The sequence below is a fragment of the Sycon ciliatum genome, chromosome 9 (genome assembly GCF_964019385.1).
Source record: "Sycon ciliatum chromosome 9, ocSycCili1.1, whole genome shotgun sequence".
Classification (NCBI taxonomy): Eukaryota; Metazoa; Porifera; class Calcarea; order Leucosolenida; family Sycettidae; genus Sycon; species Sycon ciliatum.
Genome location: NC_088651.1, coordinates 28,009,939 through 28,030,624, shown reverse-complemented (window position 1 = coordinate 28,030,624; position 20,686 = coordinate 28,009,939). Strand labels below are relative to the sequence as shown.

General features: G+C 47.3%; 1 protein-coding gene across 1 annotated transcript; it reads right to left on the bottom strand.

Annotated features, from left to right (window-relative positions):
* Positions 1–712: 712 nt before the first annotated feature.
* Positions 713–17,878, bottom strand: LOC135824632 (uncharacterized). The gene is made up of 7 exons (XM_065337359.1): positions 17,741–17,878; positions 16,619–16,816; positions 15,617–15,757; positions 14,510–14,641; positions 13,954–14,076; positions 11,558–11,781; positions 713–1,548 (listed from the first exon to the last, which is right to left on the bottom strand). Exons 1-7 carry the CDS (start codon positions 17,829–17,831, stop codon positions 1,114–1,116), a joined length of 1,344 nt encoding a protein of 447 aa, XP_065193431.1. The 5' UTR covers positions 17,832–17,878; the 3' UTR covers positions 713–1,113.
* Between the last annotated feature and the right edge of the window lie 2,808 nt (positions 17,879–20,686).

Here is a 20,686-nt window from a genome sequence, read left to right as displayed (position 1 = left end):
GGGATTGCATGTCTGGAGTGTCGCAGTGTACGGGCTTGGATGAACCATTGTACTGCTGCTGGTGAAGCTGTTGCACTTCCCCCTTCAGCTCCGAAATTTCCAGCTTCAAGGACAAAATTATGCTATCCCTGTCCTCCCTCATGGAGGCAATCTCCCCCGCCAAGGCCTGGATAGTGTTAGCAAGGCTATCTAGCTTAGAGTCATTAATCCACGACGTACCGGTGTCAGTGACGGGCTTCCCTCCAACGCCGTGCTTCCGCAGTGCCTGCACCAGCTCTGGCCGGGCGAGGCTCGAAGGGGAGTCCAGGGACTTGCGTTCAGCGATGGCGATTAGTTCCTGGTACCCGATCAGGGCAAGATCAAGGTTCTGGTCCAGGGACATTCTTAGTTTCAGCAAGGACAAAGGTAGAAGGGTAAAACTGCTGCGGGGGGCTCCCGGAAAGCTGTTCCGAGGAGCACCAAAAACGTCAACCACCCCCTGAGATTCAAAAAAAGTATAGATACAGACGGGTTGAACATTCTTCTGCATCATTTTATTTTACACGTTCCACCGCATGTCAGTGACATACATACAATGTACATGTATACCAGTCCACCTAACGATATTGTTAATACAAGGAATCGGAGGCCGACAACGTTTTCTCTTACGGTATATCTCTAGGAGCACTTTTTCACAAAAGAGAAGGACGCAACTCTCCAAAGACAAGAAGTAACTCCAATTTCAAGGAGCATTGCATCGCGAACAATGGCTCAGCCAGATGGGTATGCCTTATGCCCGAAATAGGTTATCTTGGGTTTATCTTTAAATACAAGATAGCCACAAACCATAGTGGTGCAAAACCTCACAGAGATGCACATAGCTATGGCAGCCAACGCAGAGGAGGCGGAGCAAGAGCAGATAAACCGACCAAGGGTGTCCTTTTCACCACTGCTTATGCGCGCCAGAGATAAAATACGAAAATAGAAAGAAATGAGCAGGAACATTGTACAGCAAAGGGAAAGTTGGTAACACAGTCGCGCAATGTGTAGAAGTGGAATATTAACGCTGGCTAGCAGCTGCAGGTGCACTGCATCGACATGCATACATCTCACATTCTTTGCTTCTACTTCAAATCAGCAAGGTGAGAGCTCCTCAACAAACATGGATGCAGGGGGTGTGGTAGGGCCTCTATGCTTACCCTCCCCCGCCCATTGCCTAGAGCATGCCACTGTGGCACGAGTTGTCAGTCTGATGAGCCCCGCAGCCAGTTGTTGACAGGTACCTGTTATCACTGTGGGGGCAACGTTATAGACGTTGGAATCGCTGGATCCGTGGAGCCCTACAGTATTCATAATTGGAGCTGGATCTGCACATTCTTGTCCATTCAACAGAATGGAGTAGGCTAGGCAAGACCAGGTATTTTGGGCCTGGACCCCCAACATAGTCGAGTAGGTGATCCGAATTGCAGTGTCATTCCGTTTTTTGTAGAATTCATGGTTCCACACAATCATGTTGTTCGACTTCGAAGGACTAGTTTGCACAAAGTTCTGCCAATTCACGACCCCACACTGCAAGAAAAGAATCAAATAAACACCGACGATAATTAAAACCTGAGCGCAAATCTTCCCATCACCGAAGTGCTGGAAAGTAGACCTTAGCATCAGTAATGCCCAACATTACTGATTCCCTTTCTTTGAAACAAACAATCAGTATGTAATGTTCGCTCTGCTTTCAGAACTCGCAAAGACACGATCAATGTTTTAAAAGACACGATTCGACAGCAAGTCATCCGTTTTCTATCACCTGTACTTATGGAGAACACATCATGCTCTGACACCTCTTAAGATGAAATGTGACGCTTGTACAACCTGTCTGCTTAACTGACACTATCAATTTAGATCCTTTCTGTCTGGATTGACGTGAAAACAAAACGTAGTAAAGGTTATGTGTACTAACGTCCGAATGTTGTAACAGTCCAACTAACTTCAGTAGTCATTCTTGGAATAAGCAATGATCCTTGCCATAATGCATTCTTATATACATGAACAAGCAATGATGGACATAACACCTAACAGCAGCAGCGTGATAATAGCAGGTGATAAGTGTATCCTATTCCTAGTGTTAGTAGTAACAGTGAATCTGTTACACCATTCCCCCCTCTCAACTGTCAGAACAGTACCAATTCGAAGGAACAGTTATGGTAACTAATGATCATGCATGGATATGTGGAATGCATGGTAGCCGAAAACAACACTGATGAACTCAAGATCCAGTGCATGTCCTCTGCAAATAACGCCTGGCTGGCAGGGAAGCACTATCCTAATCATGCAGAATGTTACATTTCTATTGCAACACGTAGAAACTAGCAATACAACTGTGGCTGCCAATTAAATAGCAATTTTATGAAAAACGGTCCAGGTAGGTTTTCAGCGGAATAATAGCGTTTCCTGCTTCATCCATCAAGTATTCCTCCGGCTCCCAGGTGGCATCTCGGTAGCCCTTCCATTTCACTAGGTACTGCGTGCGCCGTCCTCTCTTCTTGTGCGACAACACCTTTTCGACAATGTACCGCGTATGGCCATCCGCATCGGTTAGGGGTGGAGGTGCCGGCTGAGTACGGCCCGGTATCTCATTGCCATGGTACAGCTTGAGGGCAGCAATATTGAACACTGGATGGGCCCGAATGATTCTTGGAAGAGCTAATCTGTACGCATTCGGGGCCACTTTCTTCTGCACCTTGAACGGCCCATACCACTTGAGCCTTGATTTGTGTGAAGGCCTGTCCCGTTCCTCGGGCGTCAGCAGGACGTCCCTGAAGATCAACACCTCACCCCCCTCCTTCAGGGCGTCCTCCACCCGTCCTCGATCCGCATACAATGATTGCCGGGCCTGCGCCGCCACGATGGCATCCTGTGCCTCACGTAGTGCCTCTACGCGGCCATCCAGCCATGACAGCGGACCATTCGTGTCCATGCCAGCTCCAGCTTTCTGCTTCGTAAAATAAGCTCGAGGGAGTAACTGGATGGCATCCATGGTTGAGGAAAAATGGCGTGTTACCTGTTGACGCTTGATCGGCATTGTTGATCGCAAACTCACACAGCGATAGGAGTTCATCCCACTCGTTTTGCCTATGGTTGACGAAAGCTCTTAGCGTATCCTCAATGACACGGTTCACACGCTCAGTCATGCCATCGGTCTGCGGGTGGTTGGCCGTGCTCATTTTTAACTCCACGCCAAGAATACTGAAAACCTCCTTGAAGAACGCCGACGTGAATCGCGGATCTCGATCACAAACTATCGTTTTGCTCAAGCCATGGGCAGCAAACACATGATCCACGTACAATCGGGCTGCCTCCTTAGAGTCAACATGAACAGTCGTCGGGATCAGGTGCACATACTTCGTCAGACGGTCCACAAAGGTTAGAATGGCGCTATGTCCTCGGCAGGTCAGCGGCAGTGCCATGATGAAATCCATGCTGATATCTGGCTTAGGGCTGTTCGGGGACTGGAAGGGACTGCAACAGTCCTGCCTTGGTCTGGCTACCCTTTACGCGTTGGCACCGGTCGCAAGATTTAAAGAAGTCCTTCACAGTACTTCTCATGCCTGGCCAATAGAAGTATCTGCTCAGCTTCAGGTAGGTCCTGTCTCTCCCCGGATGGCCGGCCGTCAGGCAATCATGATTCTGTTTGAGCAGTTGCAGCCGTACCGGACCGCGAGGAATGCAGAGGCGAGCATCGCACGATGTTACTAGGTACAGCCGCCGGTCCACACTGTTCCAGACGTATCGCTCATGCATGGCGTCTTCGCTGCAAGCCATCAAGCGCTTGATTACTGGCGAAAGCTCTGGGTCTCTATCATACCCTGCTGAGATCTGATTCGCAATTCCTTGATTCACATCCAGAGAGAACTCGATTCCATTCAGTTCCAAGTCTGGTCGACGTGACAACGGGTCTGCTATGTTACACTTCCCTGGCTTGTGATGTACCGTGTAGTCATAGTCGGCCAGGAATTCAATCCATCGAGCCTCTCTCTTGGTTAAGTTTGGTTTGGTCCTGAGGTAGACAACTCCCATGTTGTCGGTGTAGAGTTGAAAGTGGCGAAATAGGTAGACTCGCCAGCACTGCAGGGCGTACACTACAGCCAAAGTTTCTCGCTCGGCGGCCGTGTAATTCCGTTCGGCAGAAGACAGCTTTCGGCTCACGTAAGCCACAGGATGCCAGGACTGGTCCTCTGCTTGCTGCGTTAAGACTCCTGCCACAGCAAAGTCACTTGCGTCAGTCTCAACGCGGAAATCCTGACTGACGTTTGCTAGTCGCAACACTGGTGCATCCAGCAGAGCAGACTTCAATCGCTCAAATGCCTCCTGTCGAGTCTGATTCCACTCGATGCGCACATGTTTCCCTGTCAGTTCCTCCAGGGATTTGGAGATGGCCGAGAAATGGTTAATGAACCTTCGAAAGTAATTAGCGAATCCCAGAAACTGTCTTACGTGCGTGACCGTCGTCGGGACAGGCCAGTTATGCACGGCCTTGATCTTCTCTGGATCTGGAGAAATGCATTGGCCGTCTATCCGGTGCCCAAGAAACAGAACGTCTGTCCGGCCGAATTCACATTTACACGGTTTGCAATATAGCTCATTCCTCCTGAGGGCGTTTAAGATGGTTCTGACATGATCGAGGTGCTCCTCCCATGATTTGCTGAATATGAGGATATCGTCTAGAAACACCACAACGAATTTACGCAGGTATGGCTGGAGGACACTGTTCATCAAGGTTTGGAATGTTGCCGGGGCATTTGTTAGGCCGAAACCCATCACTGTGAACTGAAAGTGACCGAATGGGGTATTTATTGCTGTCTTCGGAATATCTGAACTAAATATTGCGACAGAGCTTTCGGCCATATTTTCAATTCATTGCATTCCCAACTCATCACAACCACGCGCTCTTCAGCCGAACCATACAGACACCAGCAAGGTCACTTCCGTTAAGAGATAATAATTATTGCTCCACGCCTCTAGACAGCTGTTTCGCTCCCTGTCGGAGCTCATCAGTAGAGGATGATAATGATGATAATGGAGGAATGATCATTCTTATACACCAGAAATGGCGCAAGTGCGCGCTTTCCACATATATCAATGGCATATGGAAGCTGCTAAAATGGTAAAGTGTGAGAACAGCGATAAATAATCATAGTACGCGCTCATTGGTGGAGAAACACCCCACACAGGCGACGAAAATCTTACGCGGAATACTGATGCCAAAGGAAAGTAAATGTATGTTGTTTATTATTATGATGTTGCAATGTCCATGTATGCAGGCCAGGCGAGACTCACCACCGAGATCCCCTAACGCGACAGGCTCGGTTGCCGTTCAGGATTCACACCGACCTGTCCGCCCGTCAACAGGATCGACAGCGGGAGGCCCCACTGATGCCGATGTCGATGCACACCAGGAAACTTGTAGTCGTGAGTGTGATACTAACACGTCCATCGGCAACCACTGACAAACGAGAGGCCAGCTGGGGCATTCACTCCAGTCAGGGATGCTTGGTCGACGCTTCGTATCAGCAGCTCAGCTCATTTTGATCAAACAAAGATATTGCAGATGTGTCTTGCTTTTCTCCTTCCTTCTTCACCGACTCGTCTTGTCATCTCTCCTTCTTTCTTCACCGACTCTTCGTGTCCACTCTGCTCTGCCACTAACGGCGCATTAAAACTTCAGAACTAAATATTGCGACAGAGCTTTCGGCCATATTTTCAATTCATTGCATTCCCAACTCATCACAACTCATCATTGTGATGAGTTGGGAATGCAATGAATTGAAAATATGGCCGAAAGCTCTGTCGCAATATTTAGTTCTGAAGTTCATTGCATTCCCAAATCATCACAATGATGAGTTGTGATGAGTTGGGAATGCAATGAATTGAAAATATGGCCGAAAGCTCTGTCGCAATATTTAGTTCTGAAGTTTTAATGCGCCGTTAGTGGCAGAGCAGAGTGGACACGAAGAGTCGGTGAAGAAAGAAGGAGAGATGACAAGACGAGTCGGTGAAGAAGGAAGGAGAAAAGCAAGACACATCTGCAATATCTTTGTTTGATCAAAATGAGCTGAGCTGCTGATACGAAGCGTCGACCAAGCATCCCTGACTGGAGTGAATGCCCCAGCTGGCCTCTCGTTTGTCAGTGGTTGCCGATGGATGTGTTAGTATCACACTCACGACTACAAGTTTCCTGGTGTGCATCGACATCGGCATCAGTGGGGCCTCCCGCTGTCGATCCTGTTGACGGGCGGACAGGTCGGTGTGAATCCTGAACGGCAACCGAGCCTGTCGCGTTGGATCTCGGTGGTGAGTCTCGCCTGGCCTGCATACATGGACATTGCAACATCATAATAATAAACAACATACATTTACTTTCCTTTGGCATCAGTATTCCGCGTAAGATTTTCGTCGCCTGTGTGGGGTGTTTCTCCACCAATGAGCGCGTACTATGATTATTTATCGCTGTTCTCACACTTTACCATTTTAGCAGCTTGCATATGCCATTGATATATGTGGAAAGCGCGCACTTGCGCCATTTCTGGTGTATAGGAATGATCATTCCTCCATTATCATCATTATCATCCTCTACTGATGAGCTCCGACAGGAAGCGAAACAGCTGTCTAGAGGCGTGGAGCAATAATTATTATCTCTCAACGGAAGTGTCCTTGCTGGTGTCTGTATGGTTCGGCTGAAGAGCGCGTGGTTGTGATGAGTTGGGAATGCAATGAATTCGGAATATCTGTTTCTTCTATTCGAATCTGATTGTAACCGGACCTCAGATCTAGCTTGGTGAAATACGCACTGCCTTGGACGGTATCAAAGAGGTCGTCAATATTCGGTAGGCATGCCTTGTTCTTAATGGTTATGCGGTTTAGCTCACGCCAGTCGCATACCATTCGAAGTGTTCCATCCGCCTTCTTTACGAAGAACACAGGGGCTCCGTATGGGGATTTGCTGGGCTGGATGAATCCTCTACGGAGCAGCTCGGTGAGCTGAGCTTGAAGCTCATCCATCTCTGGTTTTGGTAAACGATATGCTGCACGAGATGGCGGTTTAGCTCTTTCTTCCGTTTTTATCTCGTGATCTGCGCCTCTTCTGGGTGGCAGCTTGTTTGGAAGCTCATCGGGAAAGACGTCCCCGAACTCCTTCAGCAGGTCCTTGAAATCCTTCTGATCCTCCCTACCCGGACTGTAACCGTTTGAAGGTATTCTTGGAAAAGACAATGCTTGCTCAAGGCAACACAACTGATATAGGGCACTTCGTGCCCTAAGGTGATAACGCGCGTGCTGACAGGATAGGGAAAGGTGCAAGATACAGAGCTAGAGGGCAGATAAGGTTAGCGCTAACAGGGAACTGTTACACCATCCCTCCCTCCTAAGCGAGGCACATGTGCCTCCAGGGAGTCGAGGAATATGTGGAAAGGGAATAATCAAAATGAAATCGTGTCAACCCAACAACGCTCATCTAATTGAAGTACCGTGCAAGGTAACCAAGGACAGTCAGGCGAGTGAAGATAACGGAAATGGGGAAAATCTAAAACAGGAGGGGAATGGATTGCTTAACACAACAAGGATCAAGTGGGAATTCTCAAGGTACACGTGCAATTGAATTTGAGCGAGTAACATTTCGCTGTAACCATAGTGTCACTAACATGCCCTGGACGCCCTGTAACGCCTCAGAGCAACTATCGGCCTACCGGCCTCGTCCAGCAAGTTCTCTTCTGGCTCCAAGGTCGCTTCGTCGTCTGGGTATCCTTGCCACTTGACAAGGTACTGAGTCTGATGCCTTCGCTGGCGATCGTCAAGAATCTTCTCCACCATGTATCTGGTCTGACCGTGCAAGTCAGTGAACGGTGGCGGGGGTGGCTGCCGCCTGCCGGGAATAGTATTCTGCTCATACCGGCGCAGAGCAGTGACATTGAAGACAGGGTGGCACCGAATAGCGCTGGGTAGATCCAGCTGATAGGCGTTGGGTCCGATCTTCTTGATGATTGGGTAGGGCCCGAACCACTTAGGGCGTAGCTTCTGTGAAGGCTGATCCCGGGCTTCTGCGGTTGTTAGGAAATCCTTGTACACCAGCACCATGTCGCCAACCTTCAGGTTGCTGGGCACCCTTCCCCTGTCTGCATACTGAGCTTGTCTAGCCTGAGTGGCAATCATGGCGTCCTTTGCCAACTTGACGGCATCCGCCCGATCCTGGATCCAGTCTGGGGCACTCCCTCCTCCCCTCCGTGCCAGGAAATCTGGTGGGGACTTGGGATTAAGTCCATAATTTAGATAAAACGGCGTGCTAGAAGTGGAAGACTGATATGAACTATTAATTGCAAATTCGCAAAGAGGCAGAAGCTTGTCCCAATTATCTTGTTTGATAGTTGCTCTGAGGCGTTACAGGGCGTCCAGGGCATGTTAGTGACACTATGGTTACAGCGAAATGTTACTCGCTCAAATTCAATTGCACGTGTACCTTGAGAATTCCCACTTGATCCTTGTTGTGTTAAGCAATCCATTCCCCTCCTGTTTTAGATTTTCCCCATTTCCGTTATCTTCACTCGCCTGACTGTCCTTGGTTACCTTGCACGGTACTTCAATTAGATGAGCGTTGTTGGGTTGACACCATTTCATTTTGATTATTCCCTTTCCACATATTCCTCGACTCCCTGGAGGCACATGTGCCTCGCTTAGGAGGGAGGGATGGTGTACAGGAATCCCATGTCAGCAACGTTGATATCGCAGTACAGGACACGGAGCTTCCTTTGGAGCATGACCTTCTCCGTGTTGAGGGCAGGATCAACGGCCGCCGGGCAATTATGCTTATTGACTCGGGATCGACGCACGACTTCATATCGGAAGCTTTCGTGCAAAGAAACGGCCTTGTTACGGAGAGCAAGGACGAAACACTGAAGGTAACCCTGGCTGATGGCTCATCGACATCATCGGAACTGCAGAGGACCGGTCCGGTAAAGGTTATCGTGAAAGACTTCAGCGACACCTAATCTTTCACAGTTTTTCCGTTGAGCCGCTATGATGCTATCCTGGGCAAGCCATGGCTGACCAGACACAACCCGGATATCAACTTTCAGACCAACGAAGTCAAACTGAACGGAGAGCCGCTCGTTGCTAAACCCCCTTCCAGCCAAAATAGTGATACGGAGCGTCAGGAGTCGCCGCCAATTGAGAGCATGCTCATATCTGGTTCTCAGGCTCGCCGCGAGTTGAGGAAAGGCGCGCAGGGAATCCTGGCGTGGGTCAACGCTACTGACGACGAGGAGGAGGACAGCAAACCATCCTCTGCTACCAGTGTAACCGTTTGAAGGTATTCTTGGAAAAGACAATGCTTGCTCAAGGCAACACAACTGATATAGGGCACTTCGTGCCCTAAGGTGATAACGCGCGTGCTGACAGGATAGGGAAAGGTGCAAGATACAGAGCTAGAGGGCAGATAAGGTTAGCGCTAACAGGGAACTGTTACACGGACTATCCACCGTCTGTGGCTCGTCCGGATCTGCTGTCACATACGCTAGGATTCCTTCTGCGCCACCTCTCATTGCATGCCTAGCCTGCTTCCCTGAGATGAGGAACGTCTCGATCGGTGGGTTGGATTTGTCCGTGCCATCACTTTCACTCTGTTGACAGATGATGGATCCACCCTCCAGCTTGATTTCATTGGTACGAAAATTGATCTGTGGGTTCGTCCGGGTCAGCCATGGTTTGCCGAGGATCACGTCATACCGCGTCATAGGGAATACTAGGAACTGTTGGTGCTCGCTAAAGTCGCCGACTACGGTCTTCAAGCTGTCCGTTTTCGTAATAGGCTGTGAGCGGACCGATCCATCAGCAAGTGTGACGTTCAGGACGTCGCTACCGGTTGTTGTGGAGATGTTGTGCTTCTTGACAAGGTCAGTTGAAATGAAGTCGTGGGTTGACCCAGAATCCAGTAGCATGGTAACGCGACGTCCATTTATCTTGCCCTGGACGCGCATTAGGTCGTGTTCGTTGTCGGCGGAAATGCTCCCTGTGCTGGCGGTTACTTCATTAGGCCGGCCAACAGTATCAGGTGACGAATGCTTGACAGGCGAGGCTTGAATTTCGGTCTCCTCGAGGCGTGGTTCCTCATTTGCTAAGGGGCTGAATTTGTTCTGAACTTTGATTCGTGGCCTATTCCTGGGTGCTCTCGTGTTCGCCAGTAGTCGCACTCCCTTCCTTACTGGCGTCCATCGTTTAAAGAAGGCTTGCTTGTGGCGTTCCTCCCTCCTTCTGGACAGAATCTGGCAATATGGCCGGGTTTCCTGCAGGTGAAACACAGCCTTGAACGACCCTCTGGCTCCCTGGTTTCTCTCCCACCGGATGGTGTTGGTTGGCTTGACCAGGGTCCAGGCTGGCGCCTCTGATGCCCTGGTGCGCGCACTGCCTTGGCGTAGCTTGCTTGGGCTAGCCGCATCGACTGGTCTGCTGAGACCGCAGCTCGTATGGCTTGGGCCAAATGTTGCGGATGCTCCCTAAGTACCTCACCGCTTAGGCCCTGAGCCAGCCCATGCGTGAACAAGATAGCTCTGGAGTGGTCATCAAGCTCGGGAACTTGTAAGCTAAGCCGCGAAAATTTGTTGATGTATTCGTCAAGAGTCTCATCTTGGTGAAGAGCGAATAAGTCGATGCGCGCCTGTTCCCTGTCATACACCGGGCCGTACACTTCTCCCAGCTTGCTCTTCAGGTCTGGCCAGTCGGAAAACAGCGTGTTTGCCTCCTGAGAGGCGATAAACCAAAGACGAGCGTTGCCCTCCAGAAAACTCGCCGCGTAGCTCAAGCGCTCCTCCGCGTTGTCCAGCTGCAGGGACTTCATGGCGAGTTCGATGGCGAAGGTCCACTCCTTGAACTCTCTTGTATCTCCACGAAACACAGGCGGAGACTTAACATGGCGCATGCGTGGCCTCTCTCCGCTGGGAGCTTGAGCACGTCTTGGCGTTTGATCTGATCCATCGCACTGACCGAGTGCGATAAGGTGATTCAGACGCTTCTGAATCTCGAATATACCGTAGGCGACTAATGCGGCCACTGCGCATAGCCCGAACATGACGAAAAGAAAAACCATCCTCTTGCTACCAGTGTAACAGTCCAACTAACTTCAGTAGTCATTCTTGGAATAAGCAATGATCCTTGCCATAATGCATTCTTATATACATGAACAAGCAATGATGGACATAACACCTAACAGCAGCAGCGTGATAATAGCAGCGTGATAATAGCAGGTGATAAGTGTATCCTATTCCTAGTGTTAGTAGTAACAGTGAATCTGTTACAAATGTTACTTCAATAATTGTGTTCAATACGCGAACCACCACAACAGCTAGGTAATCATATCTTCGTCTCCCGATATAACCACTGCTGCCTAAAATGGTAGCGGTGGTGAGGCTTCCTGCAGCTTCATTCGTAGGAACAAAAGGTTCCAGAGCAGACTCGCTGTCTTCCCATTCACGCTGCAAACTCGAACTCATTTCTCAATCAATTATGGCAACATTTCGGCAAAATTATTCAAACTTACCTTTTCGGAGGCATCATTTTCTAGCCGTGCAACTCTGTCATCGGTGGCTTTCAATGCATAGTGATGACGAGTGAACACGGACGACATCAGTTTGAGTTCCCTCAGGTATGCTTTGATCTGTTTCTCTCGGATTTTCAGTTTGGTTTCCATTCGCTCAATATGGCTCTCCATTCTCTCGATCCTCTGGCATAGCGCAGTGTTGCCTGATCCAGAGCATACATCAACTGTACATGTACATAATTGAATCAGAAGAAAAGAGCAGAGAATGTAGTGGTCATCATTTCACAGTGCACAGTACTGTGATCTGCGACAGCTGCTTCGCATTTTCCGATACATGCATACCGTTATCATTCGTACAGCTCTATCTTTTGTTTTTGGTGCGTGTTTTTGGCCGTGATGCCGAGACCTCAGGTCGGCAGAGCCATCAATGCCCCACCATCACTGCTGCGTCTCGGTGCAGCCCCTGCTCAATAGTTGTCACGTTCGTCCTAGTCTCAGTATCATTGTCTTTCTTTATTATTTTCTAGCTGGGAGTGTGAACATAGTAAAAAAAAAAAAAAAAATCAGTTGTCATTCATAGATTTTTGGTTGAAGGAAAGCATTTTTGGTTGGAGGAAAGCAAATCAGCACACGCAGCACAGAAGCCATAATTATAATTTTTTCGACTAGGCCTTTCATTCCATTACTCTTCAGGTCGAATACAATGGTGATTAACAAGATAGTGAGTAAGTCCTTATAACCGGCACTTTGGCGGTCAGAGCATTGACAAAAATAGCACTTGAAGAATAGCGCTAATGGCGCCAACAGCATATTTGGCGGTCAGAGCATAGACCAAATAGCACTTTAAAAGACAGCGCTAGTAGCGCTAACTACACAGTGAGACAATGAATATTGCCAGTATCAGACAACAGTGGGGACCACGGTACTACAATGTAAAAACAGTGACAACTTTCCCACATACTTCTTTTGCACGCACAGTTCAGGCTTCAGCTTGGCAATGCAACAAGCGGCTGATACAGGATCGGCATGTGCAACAGTGTGTGACTCCTCGCCCGGCAGAGAAGTCGCCAGCGGCGCAACTGCGATGCCCAATAGCTACCACAGGAATGGACCAACGGCCAATGACGATAATTATGGCGAAGGACTCAGCGATACTCCGTCAACTGACATCGTCACCAGCCTGCCAGTCTGCAAACATGGCACCCACTCTCACTTCACGATTCAAGCGCGTGCGCGCAACAAATCTCACTTTGCTGTGCTGGAGGTATCTTTTAAAGTGCTATTTGGTCCACCGGTATGCTCTGACAGCCAAATACTAGTATGCTGTTGGCGCCACTAGCGCTATTTTTCAAGTGCTATTTTTGTCAATGCTCTGGCCGACAAAGTGCCGGTCATAAGGACTTACTTACTACCTTGTTAATCACCATTGTATTCGACCTGAAGAGTAATGGAATAAAAGGCCTAGTCGAAAAAATTATATGGCTTCTGTGCTTCGTGTGCTGATTATCATTCATAGGAAAGATATTGAGCTAGTTTTCCTCATTGATCTTATGAAAATATGCATACCACCCAAATATGATTTGATTCTTTCTGGACAGGATTACAAACATTTACGATTAACAGAAAATAACGCAGAGCCTGTGTATTCCTCAGTTCCGCATTTTCAACTCATGAGCGGGACAAGAACATTGAAATTGTGGAATGCAAATGGCTGCGACCTACGGCCAACTGCCATGAGGAATGCAGAATTCTTTCATCAGAGGAAGGAAATACTGTTCTATGGGGCCATTTTACTCCTTGGCTGGTAGCCCTAGTTAATTATATTTGTTGACACCATGTCATCCACGGACTGAGAATAGTATAAGTAAAAATAATGAGATATAATATACGAAGTAGTGGTCTCACCGTCCAGAGCGACACTGACTCACGCTGCTATATGGTGTTCACGAGGTGTTTGTCGCGCTGGAAATGGAGCGTCTCTGTAAGTTTGTATCCCTGGTGATGTTTGTGCCTGGAGAGCACTATATAAGTGGTGCTCTTCAGGCACAATATTCCTCAGCCTACTCAAGCTCAACTGATGAGGGGTGTATTCCCCGAAACACTGTGTATTGAGCAGGGAGTGGTGCTTTCTTGCAGGTTTGCCGAGTCGAAGGTTCGATGGACTTCTCGTGTGCTCTGGATGGCAGTCGTGAGTCAGGCAAGTGTAAAGTAAAGTCGACGGAATAGCGCGAGCTCCGGTGTGGGGAGCAAACCCTTTCTTACAGATATAATATATCTCATTATTTTATTTTTACTTATAATTATTGCAATTTCAATGGGTACACTAAGCATCGCTCCACTGCAACCCGGGACACGAAATATTCCATAATTGGAACCTGACAATAAGCACTGCATACCTTCACAGTGCTGTCCATCGCCCTTGTATCCTTGCCTGCAGGTGCATGTGAACGAACCGATAGTGTTGTTACAGTCTGCATGTTCAGCACATGCCGGGGTGTTATCCATGCATTCGTTCACATCTGTAAGAGGTAAAACATTATGACATGTAGCATGTCAAGACAGCCAATTGAAACGAAGAGAGAGTGAGTCTAACAACGGAAAAAGGAGAAAAAAGAAAGTGGAAAGCACGTACGCAAAGGGGAAGGGAATTGCAACTTACAAAGAAATGTAATGCTCCCAGCGAGCTATGCTGCGGAAATGGTGACTGTTATTTTTTAGAACGGTAGGGCAGGCTAAATTCCAATCCCTGGCTTAACTTGTTCCTTTCTCGACCTGCAGTATTGCGTTGTTGCTACTGTTTATCACAGCAAGATTACCGGTAGCGAAAACACCAATTACATGTACAATGTACTTGCTTCTACTCAGGTGCTTCAAACTGTGCAACGCGTCACTTATACAAAATGTACATGTACATCTCGAAAATGTTAGAAGTGCACATGTGGGACATCTTACCTTCACAAAGTCGTCCATTCCCTTCGTATCCCTCCTTACACTCGCATACATACGATGCATGTATGTTGTGGCATATTGCGACCTCCTTGCGAGCGCATTCGTTCAATGATCTGTTCGCGCACTCATCAATATCTGATTTAGACACAGAAAGTTCAAACAAGGGCAAAGCTAGTCTTTCGCTACTCTAAGATTCATTGTTTGACTCGTAACCTTAGACATGCTCCTCAATAGTGATGTTCAGGCTATGGAGAAATGCTCGAAAATTAAACAAAATTCAAAGGAGACAATGAAGGAGAGTAAAATCTGCTCAGTCATTTGGTCTACACCACCAGTTTCAGCTCATGCTATAGCATTGTACGATACTGACCAATGTTACTGATGTTCTCATGCGATAGCATTGCACGACACTGACCAATGTTACTGACCTTCTCATGCGATAGCATTGTACGACACTGACCAATGGTACTGACGTTCTCATGCGATAGCATTGCACGACACTGACCAATGTTACTGACCTTCTCATGCGATAGCATTGCACGACACTGACCAATGTTACTGACCTTCTCATGCGATAGCATTGCACGACACTGACCAATGTTACTGACCTTCTCATGCGATAGCATTGTACGACACTGACCAATGGTACTGACGTTCTCATGCGATAGCATTGCACGACACTGACCAATGTTACTGACCTTCTCATGCGATAGCATTGCACGACACTGACCAATGGTACTGACGTTCTCATGCGATAACATTGCACGACACTGACCAATGGTAGTGACGTTCTCATGCGATAACATTGCACGACACTGACCAATGGTAGTGACGTTCTCATGCCATAGCATTGCACGACATTGACCAATGTTACTGACGTTCTCATGCAATAACATTGCACGACACTGACCAATGGTACTGACGTTCTACACCTACACCTAACTGGCTATCAGCTCTAGCACATCTTGGATGCGCACACCAACAGACTTCCAACTTGGAAGGTTCTACGTGATAGAAATAATATAACCTGTAGCTCTTTGGTCCTCTTTTCTTTTTGTAAATCAATCCTTGTCTGTCTGTTTATTTATTCTAAGTAGAAATCATCTTTACCTGCTTCACACTGGTTCCCACGAAGACCAAAAGGACACTGGCAACGAGTCGTCTGCAATTCAGGGCTGTATACGCAGTCACCTGTGTCGCTGCAGGGCAAATCTACTCTCGCAGCACCAGCTGGACAAGAGGCGTTTCGTACTGCACAGAAACAACCCCGGTGAAGACAAACATATTCTACAATGCACGGGTTCGCGTACAGGGCGGGTCGGCGTATTTCATCTTCCGTGGTACGCCACCAACCCGATTAATCGACTAGGCATTAGATGGGGCTACTGAAGTGAACTAAATCCCGAAGTAAAGTGAAAGCAAGGTCAGTTGTAAATCTAACTTTGCCCGATGGTTTTTTATCTTTTATCTTTTTATTCATTTATTTTTTATTTCGGCCAGTCGGCTACTATCATTTCGTCTTGGGGGTTAGACAAGGGGAAGTAGCCATGTAGGTTCGTTAGCCCGCCTTTCGGCATCTTGCTTTGGGTACGGCGCCCGCTTCAATCTGTCTGATCAATACATGCACCTATAGCATTAGGTGCGACGTGCTACTCGTGTGCTCCGGATGGCAGTCGTGAGTCAGTCAAGTGTCAAGTTCGGCAAGAAGCGTGTGCTCCTCGTTGGAACAGCCAACGTCATGACTAATACCGCCGAAGTCGCAACTTCTAAGTTCGCACCATAGGTAAGTTCCCAAGAATTCTCAAAGTTGTTAGTATGCTCCCATGCGTTGGCAATGCTCTAAGCATGCATTGCTCTAAGCATGCATTCTTAAAGCATGCATACTTTAAAAATTAATATGCTAGCACATGTAGAGTAAATCTCAAACAACTAGAACTACTCCTTCCGTAACCTACAGTGCAACGTCGAGGAAATCAAGGCTTTGCTGCGCACTGACCCCTAGTCAATACACGCATTATCCGTGAACACCAATGATTTAAACTCAGACAACCCTAGTCTCTCAGCCCGGTATGAAGGTATGAAGGTATGCAGTATGTACATGTATAGGCTTACAAACACAGCTTTTGAGGGCACCAGCCAGGTCCTCATCGAAGCCAAGGAGAATGCCGATGACAAAGTTGCTCAGCTCTTTCACTCTCTGGTCATCCAAACCAGACCGCTTCACTTCAGCTCTCATGGCTAAGTGGCGCGCCTTACGCGTTGAAGCTCCAGCGAGTTTGAGCCAGTTCTCCAGGCACGGCACGGGTTGATCTGTAAAGAATCAGACAGGGACAGACGAGCGGTGCAGTGTGGAAGACACAAATCACAATCTTCGCTATGCTATGCACGCCGATTGGCTGTACTTCGAAGTATATCGGACTTGAAAGAGCTAGAGAGTCATGTACTCCAATGACGTCACAATTTGGCTTCCAATGAAGATATACCCGTGAAAGCTAGATAAAATTTATCCTGCCCAGAACTGTTCCCCATTAGAAATACATGTACATTATAAATCACCCTCAGTTAATATCGAATGGAGTCTCCTATCCTATTGTAGCATTCGGTTTCTACCTGGAAACAATGTAAAGAGAGGAACACTCCAATTTGAGACGATATAATGTGCTTACAATGCTAGTTGAATATGCGGGTAGGGGATCTGGTTAGGTCAACGTGAATGTTAGGTGCTGAGAAGCAATTCCGTTTCGGCTAATTTGTAAAACGTTTGCGCGACTAGTGAAATTGTAGGTCCGCAGATTGAGAACTAGGCATGACATTACACACCGAACTCAACGAAACTACATGCATATGTACATACAGATGTACAAGTAACTGTGACAGTGAAGATTCGTGAAATAATCACTCTCTTGGTCAGTACTATACACCACAAACTTTCTTACTGAAGTAGATTGTTGATTGGACTAACAGGAGGAATTCAGTACAGGCATTTCCCCTAAGGAATTCTAATTTAGATTTACTCCGTGTACACCGAAGCGTAACTACGCCGTAACCATGTCATGATCAGAATTATAATCATACCAGCAGACACAGCCGCACTCAGTTCTGGGCTTCACATTCATATTTGCACCTTTCCAAAAGGCCAAATGTGTTTTTTGGCGTATTGAAAGACTTAGTGCGACTTTGCGCATTGTGATTCTCATGGCATTATGGAATAAAGCAAAAGCTGCATACCCTTACCTTGTGTGACTCTTGCATCTGATGTGGCGCTCACATGGCAACCATGGGACGCAACAATGATGAGGAACCAACAGACTGCTACGATAGCCATTTCTGCTGGACGGGGAAACGAGAACCTTTGATTGTGGTCTGAAGACAACCGAGTGTGCCTATTTTGTAGGTGTGCAACGCAATGTTCCTGGATTTTAGTATTTCTTTTAGAACTTTATTATTCATGTGTACTTAAGCAGGCTTTGTGGCCGGACTCCTCACTGTATAATGCTGCGTTGAATTCATCGCTCCGAAAAAAAAGAAAAAAAATTCTTGGATATGAAATAGTTATTCATTGTGAAGGATGGCTTTCTTATCTTGTCTCTATTGAAAAACTCATTGAGAATTATTCGCAAACTTGACCATTTCAAGGACCATAACACCTTTTCTGATGCATGCCAGGTGACCTGGACTCTTGGCAAGCAATTGCGTGTGACGAAACAAAGTGTCAGGGAAAAAAAGTCCTGAAGTACGCTCTGTTGCGTTGCAACTCACTTGGATTGAGATGCGTCTCCGAAAACCAGTTGTCAGTCGACAATCTCGTTTGTTATCCAGTGGCGTGACATCCCCACTCTCTGTTAAAAGCGACACCGATCTGATAACGAAAGCCTGGATCACTTCCATGGAGCCATCTGCTTGTGTAATGCATGCACATACCATGCCGCATCTCACGATTTTTATTGCTACGGAAATTGCTCAGTGGCAAACGTCATGGAAGGTGGTTCTCAGAAAGGTACATGTACATGTACATGTAGATGTACGCACTGCAGCTTGTGAGAAAGTATGCCGCCGCCTCGCATGGGGTCAAGGATCCTTCGAAACGAGGGTCCACCGCCACTTGCGTCGTACTTTTTGGCTCTGGGCAACGGAATCCCTGTGAGGCTGTGTCATCCGTCATTGGGCAACTACCCTCATCCCGCATCCTTCTTGTCTATTTGATTTATTTTTCTTTCTCTTTCCTGTGGCTCTATCTCTCTCTCTCTCTCTCTCTCTCTCTCTCTCTCTTTTCTCGCTTGATCCACCCCCCCCCCCTCTAGCTGAATTTTTATCTATGCCTGGTTGTTGTCTATGTTTCCGAGACCTCTGGTCGGATGAGCCTCGCCAACCACATCGGCGCATCGCCCCTACTCCCCTATATCATGTAAATCTATTCACAAGCCAGAACAATAGAGACCAAAAAGCTTTCTCGTTACTCCGAAGTAACGAGAAAGCTTTTTGATCTCTATTGTACTGCCTGGTGTAGTGCGCTCTGGCTTTGTTATGAGCACTAACGTTATTTGCAGCAAGGACTTCAGGCACTTTGGGTAAATTGATTCGTCAATTTCGATATGACTGTTGCATATCTTCCAGAAAAACTGCTTAGGGCCATCTGTCAGGTGATACAGTGTAAGAAAAACGATAGTCACCCAAGCATATCAACAAGCAACAAAATGGGACCACGTAAGAGATATGCGGCCTTCCCTTTATCAATAATGATAGTGACTCAGTTCACGAGTAAACTTGTCAATTTTTTCAGCGTTACTAGGATAACGGTGAGCAGAAACAAAGTACATGCAGAGACGTGGGAAGTTGACACGCTCGCACGTTTTATTATCAAGAGAAAGAAAGTCGTACCTCACGTTCAGCTCCGTGTCTGTGGAATGCCTGAAGTATTTCATCGCTATGCTATGTTCAAGTTTGATAGATGCAACTTAACCAGAGCTAATGTGGTGAAGGGGCTAGTAAGGCTGAACGGGTTCACATGCATGGTCTTGTCCTTGATGAAACCTACGGGTATAACCACACAGCTTTTTGTGTTCTGCTGGTATCCTCTAGCTCTCCTCCTTCATGCGCTCTAAATCCGACCATTGTTACCCTCAGAAGGTAATGACCCCTTCGTGGTTTGAACTACTGATGTGAGTAATGGCTAGCGAGGGTAGCAATGCTAGGCTTTAGAGCGCATTGAGGAGGAGAGTTTGTTGTATTATCCAACCACCGAATGGTACGGTTCACAGTTTTCTTGGTATTCTCTAGATTGGTACGTGATGGCAACTATTGCAGGAAGCAGCGGGGCATCAGGAACGAGTCGAGACTGAAGATATAATATGCTTCTCCATTTTCTTGGGTTAGAAGGCAACTGCACTCAGTGACAGAAAGGTCCATTCAGCAGCTACTTTCAGCCGGATCGATCGGACTAAGAACGCCTATTTGTAGTTGATAATAGCGGAACGTTTGGCCTTCTGCTTATGCTTATTTGCTATCCTGCTGAAGATTGTGTCTCCATCCATGTACGTCTTTGATACGGACTAAACCAGAAGTATGCGGCACATTGCCATGGAAAGACGGCTGTGAACTGGTTTATTGCACGTCTATTGGCGTTGCGCTAGTAGGGGTAGTCACCATGCAGAATCCAACTACATGTTCATGTACATGAATAGTGTAAAAGGCCAAACTAGCTGAACGTTTAACAATCTGCTTCCGCATGCTGACGCGAACTGAATCAATACATACTTTTGCTAATCCTGTAAGTGAATCAAAATAAGTCTTGAGGTCTCCTGCAGCTTCAGACTAGAAAAGAAGTGTGGGTGGACACACCCATTCCTGTCTCATTGCAAATCTGAGCCAATTCCATTGTCAGCGAAGTGTAAGTGAAAGAGAGTTTTATGTGTGTGCTCTGCACATTGCAGCTCCCGCTTTCCGCCCACTTGACTTGACACTCTGTATTTTACTTGGGCATTCCCAACAGACCCCAAGGTCTTCTTACAGGGTGCCCAAGATGAATAAAATTGTTAAGTTTCTGGCGAAATGAATTTCGGACATGATTTGTGCGAAGGGATTCGGGAAGGATTCGGGAAGCGCATTACAGCAGTCAGCACCAAGGATTGAAATAGATTTGTATCCAGCTTGATCTTGCATAATGGGCAAAGAAAGGGAATA

Coding starts and splice junctions, on each gene's coding strand:
- LOC135824632 (XM_065337359.1), bottom strand. CDS start 17,831: ATGGCTATCGTAGCAGTCTGTTGGTTCCTCATCATTGTTGCGTCCCAT. Junction 16,817..17,740: donor AGATGCAAGAGTCACACAAG/GTAAGGGTATGC, acceptor GATTCTTTACAG/ATCAACCCGTGCCGTGCCTG. Junction 14,077..14,509: donor GAATGGACGACTTTGTGAAG/GTAAGATGTCCC, acceptor TACCTCTTACAG/ATGTGAACGAATGCATGGAT.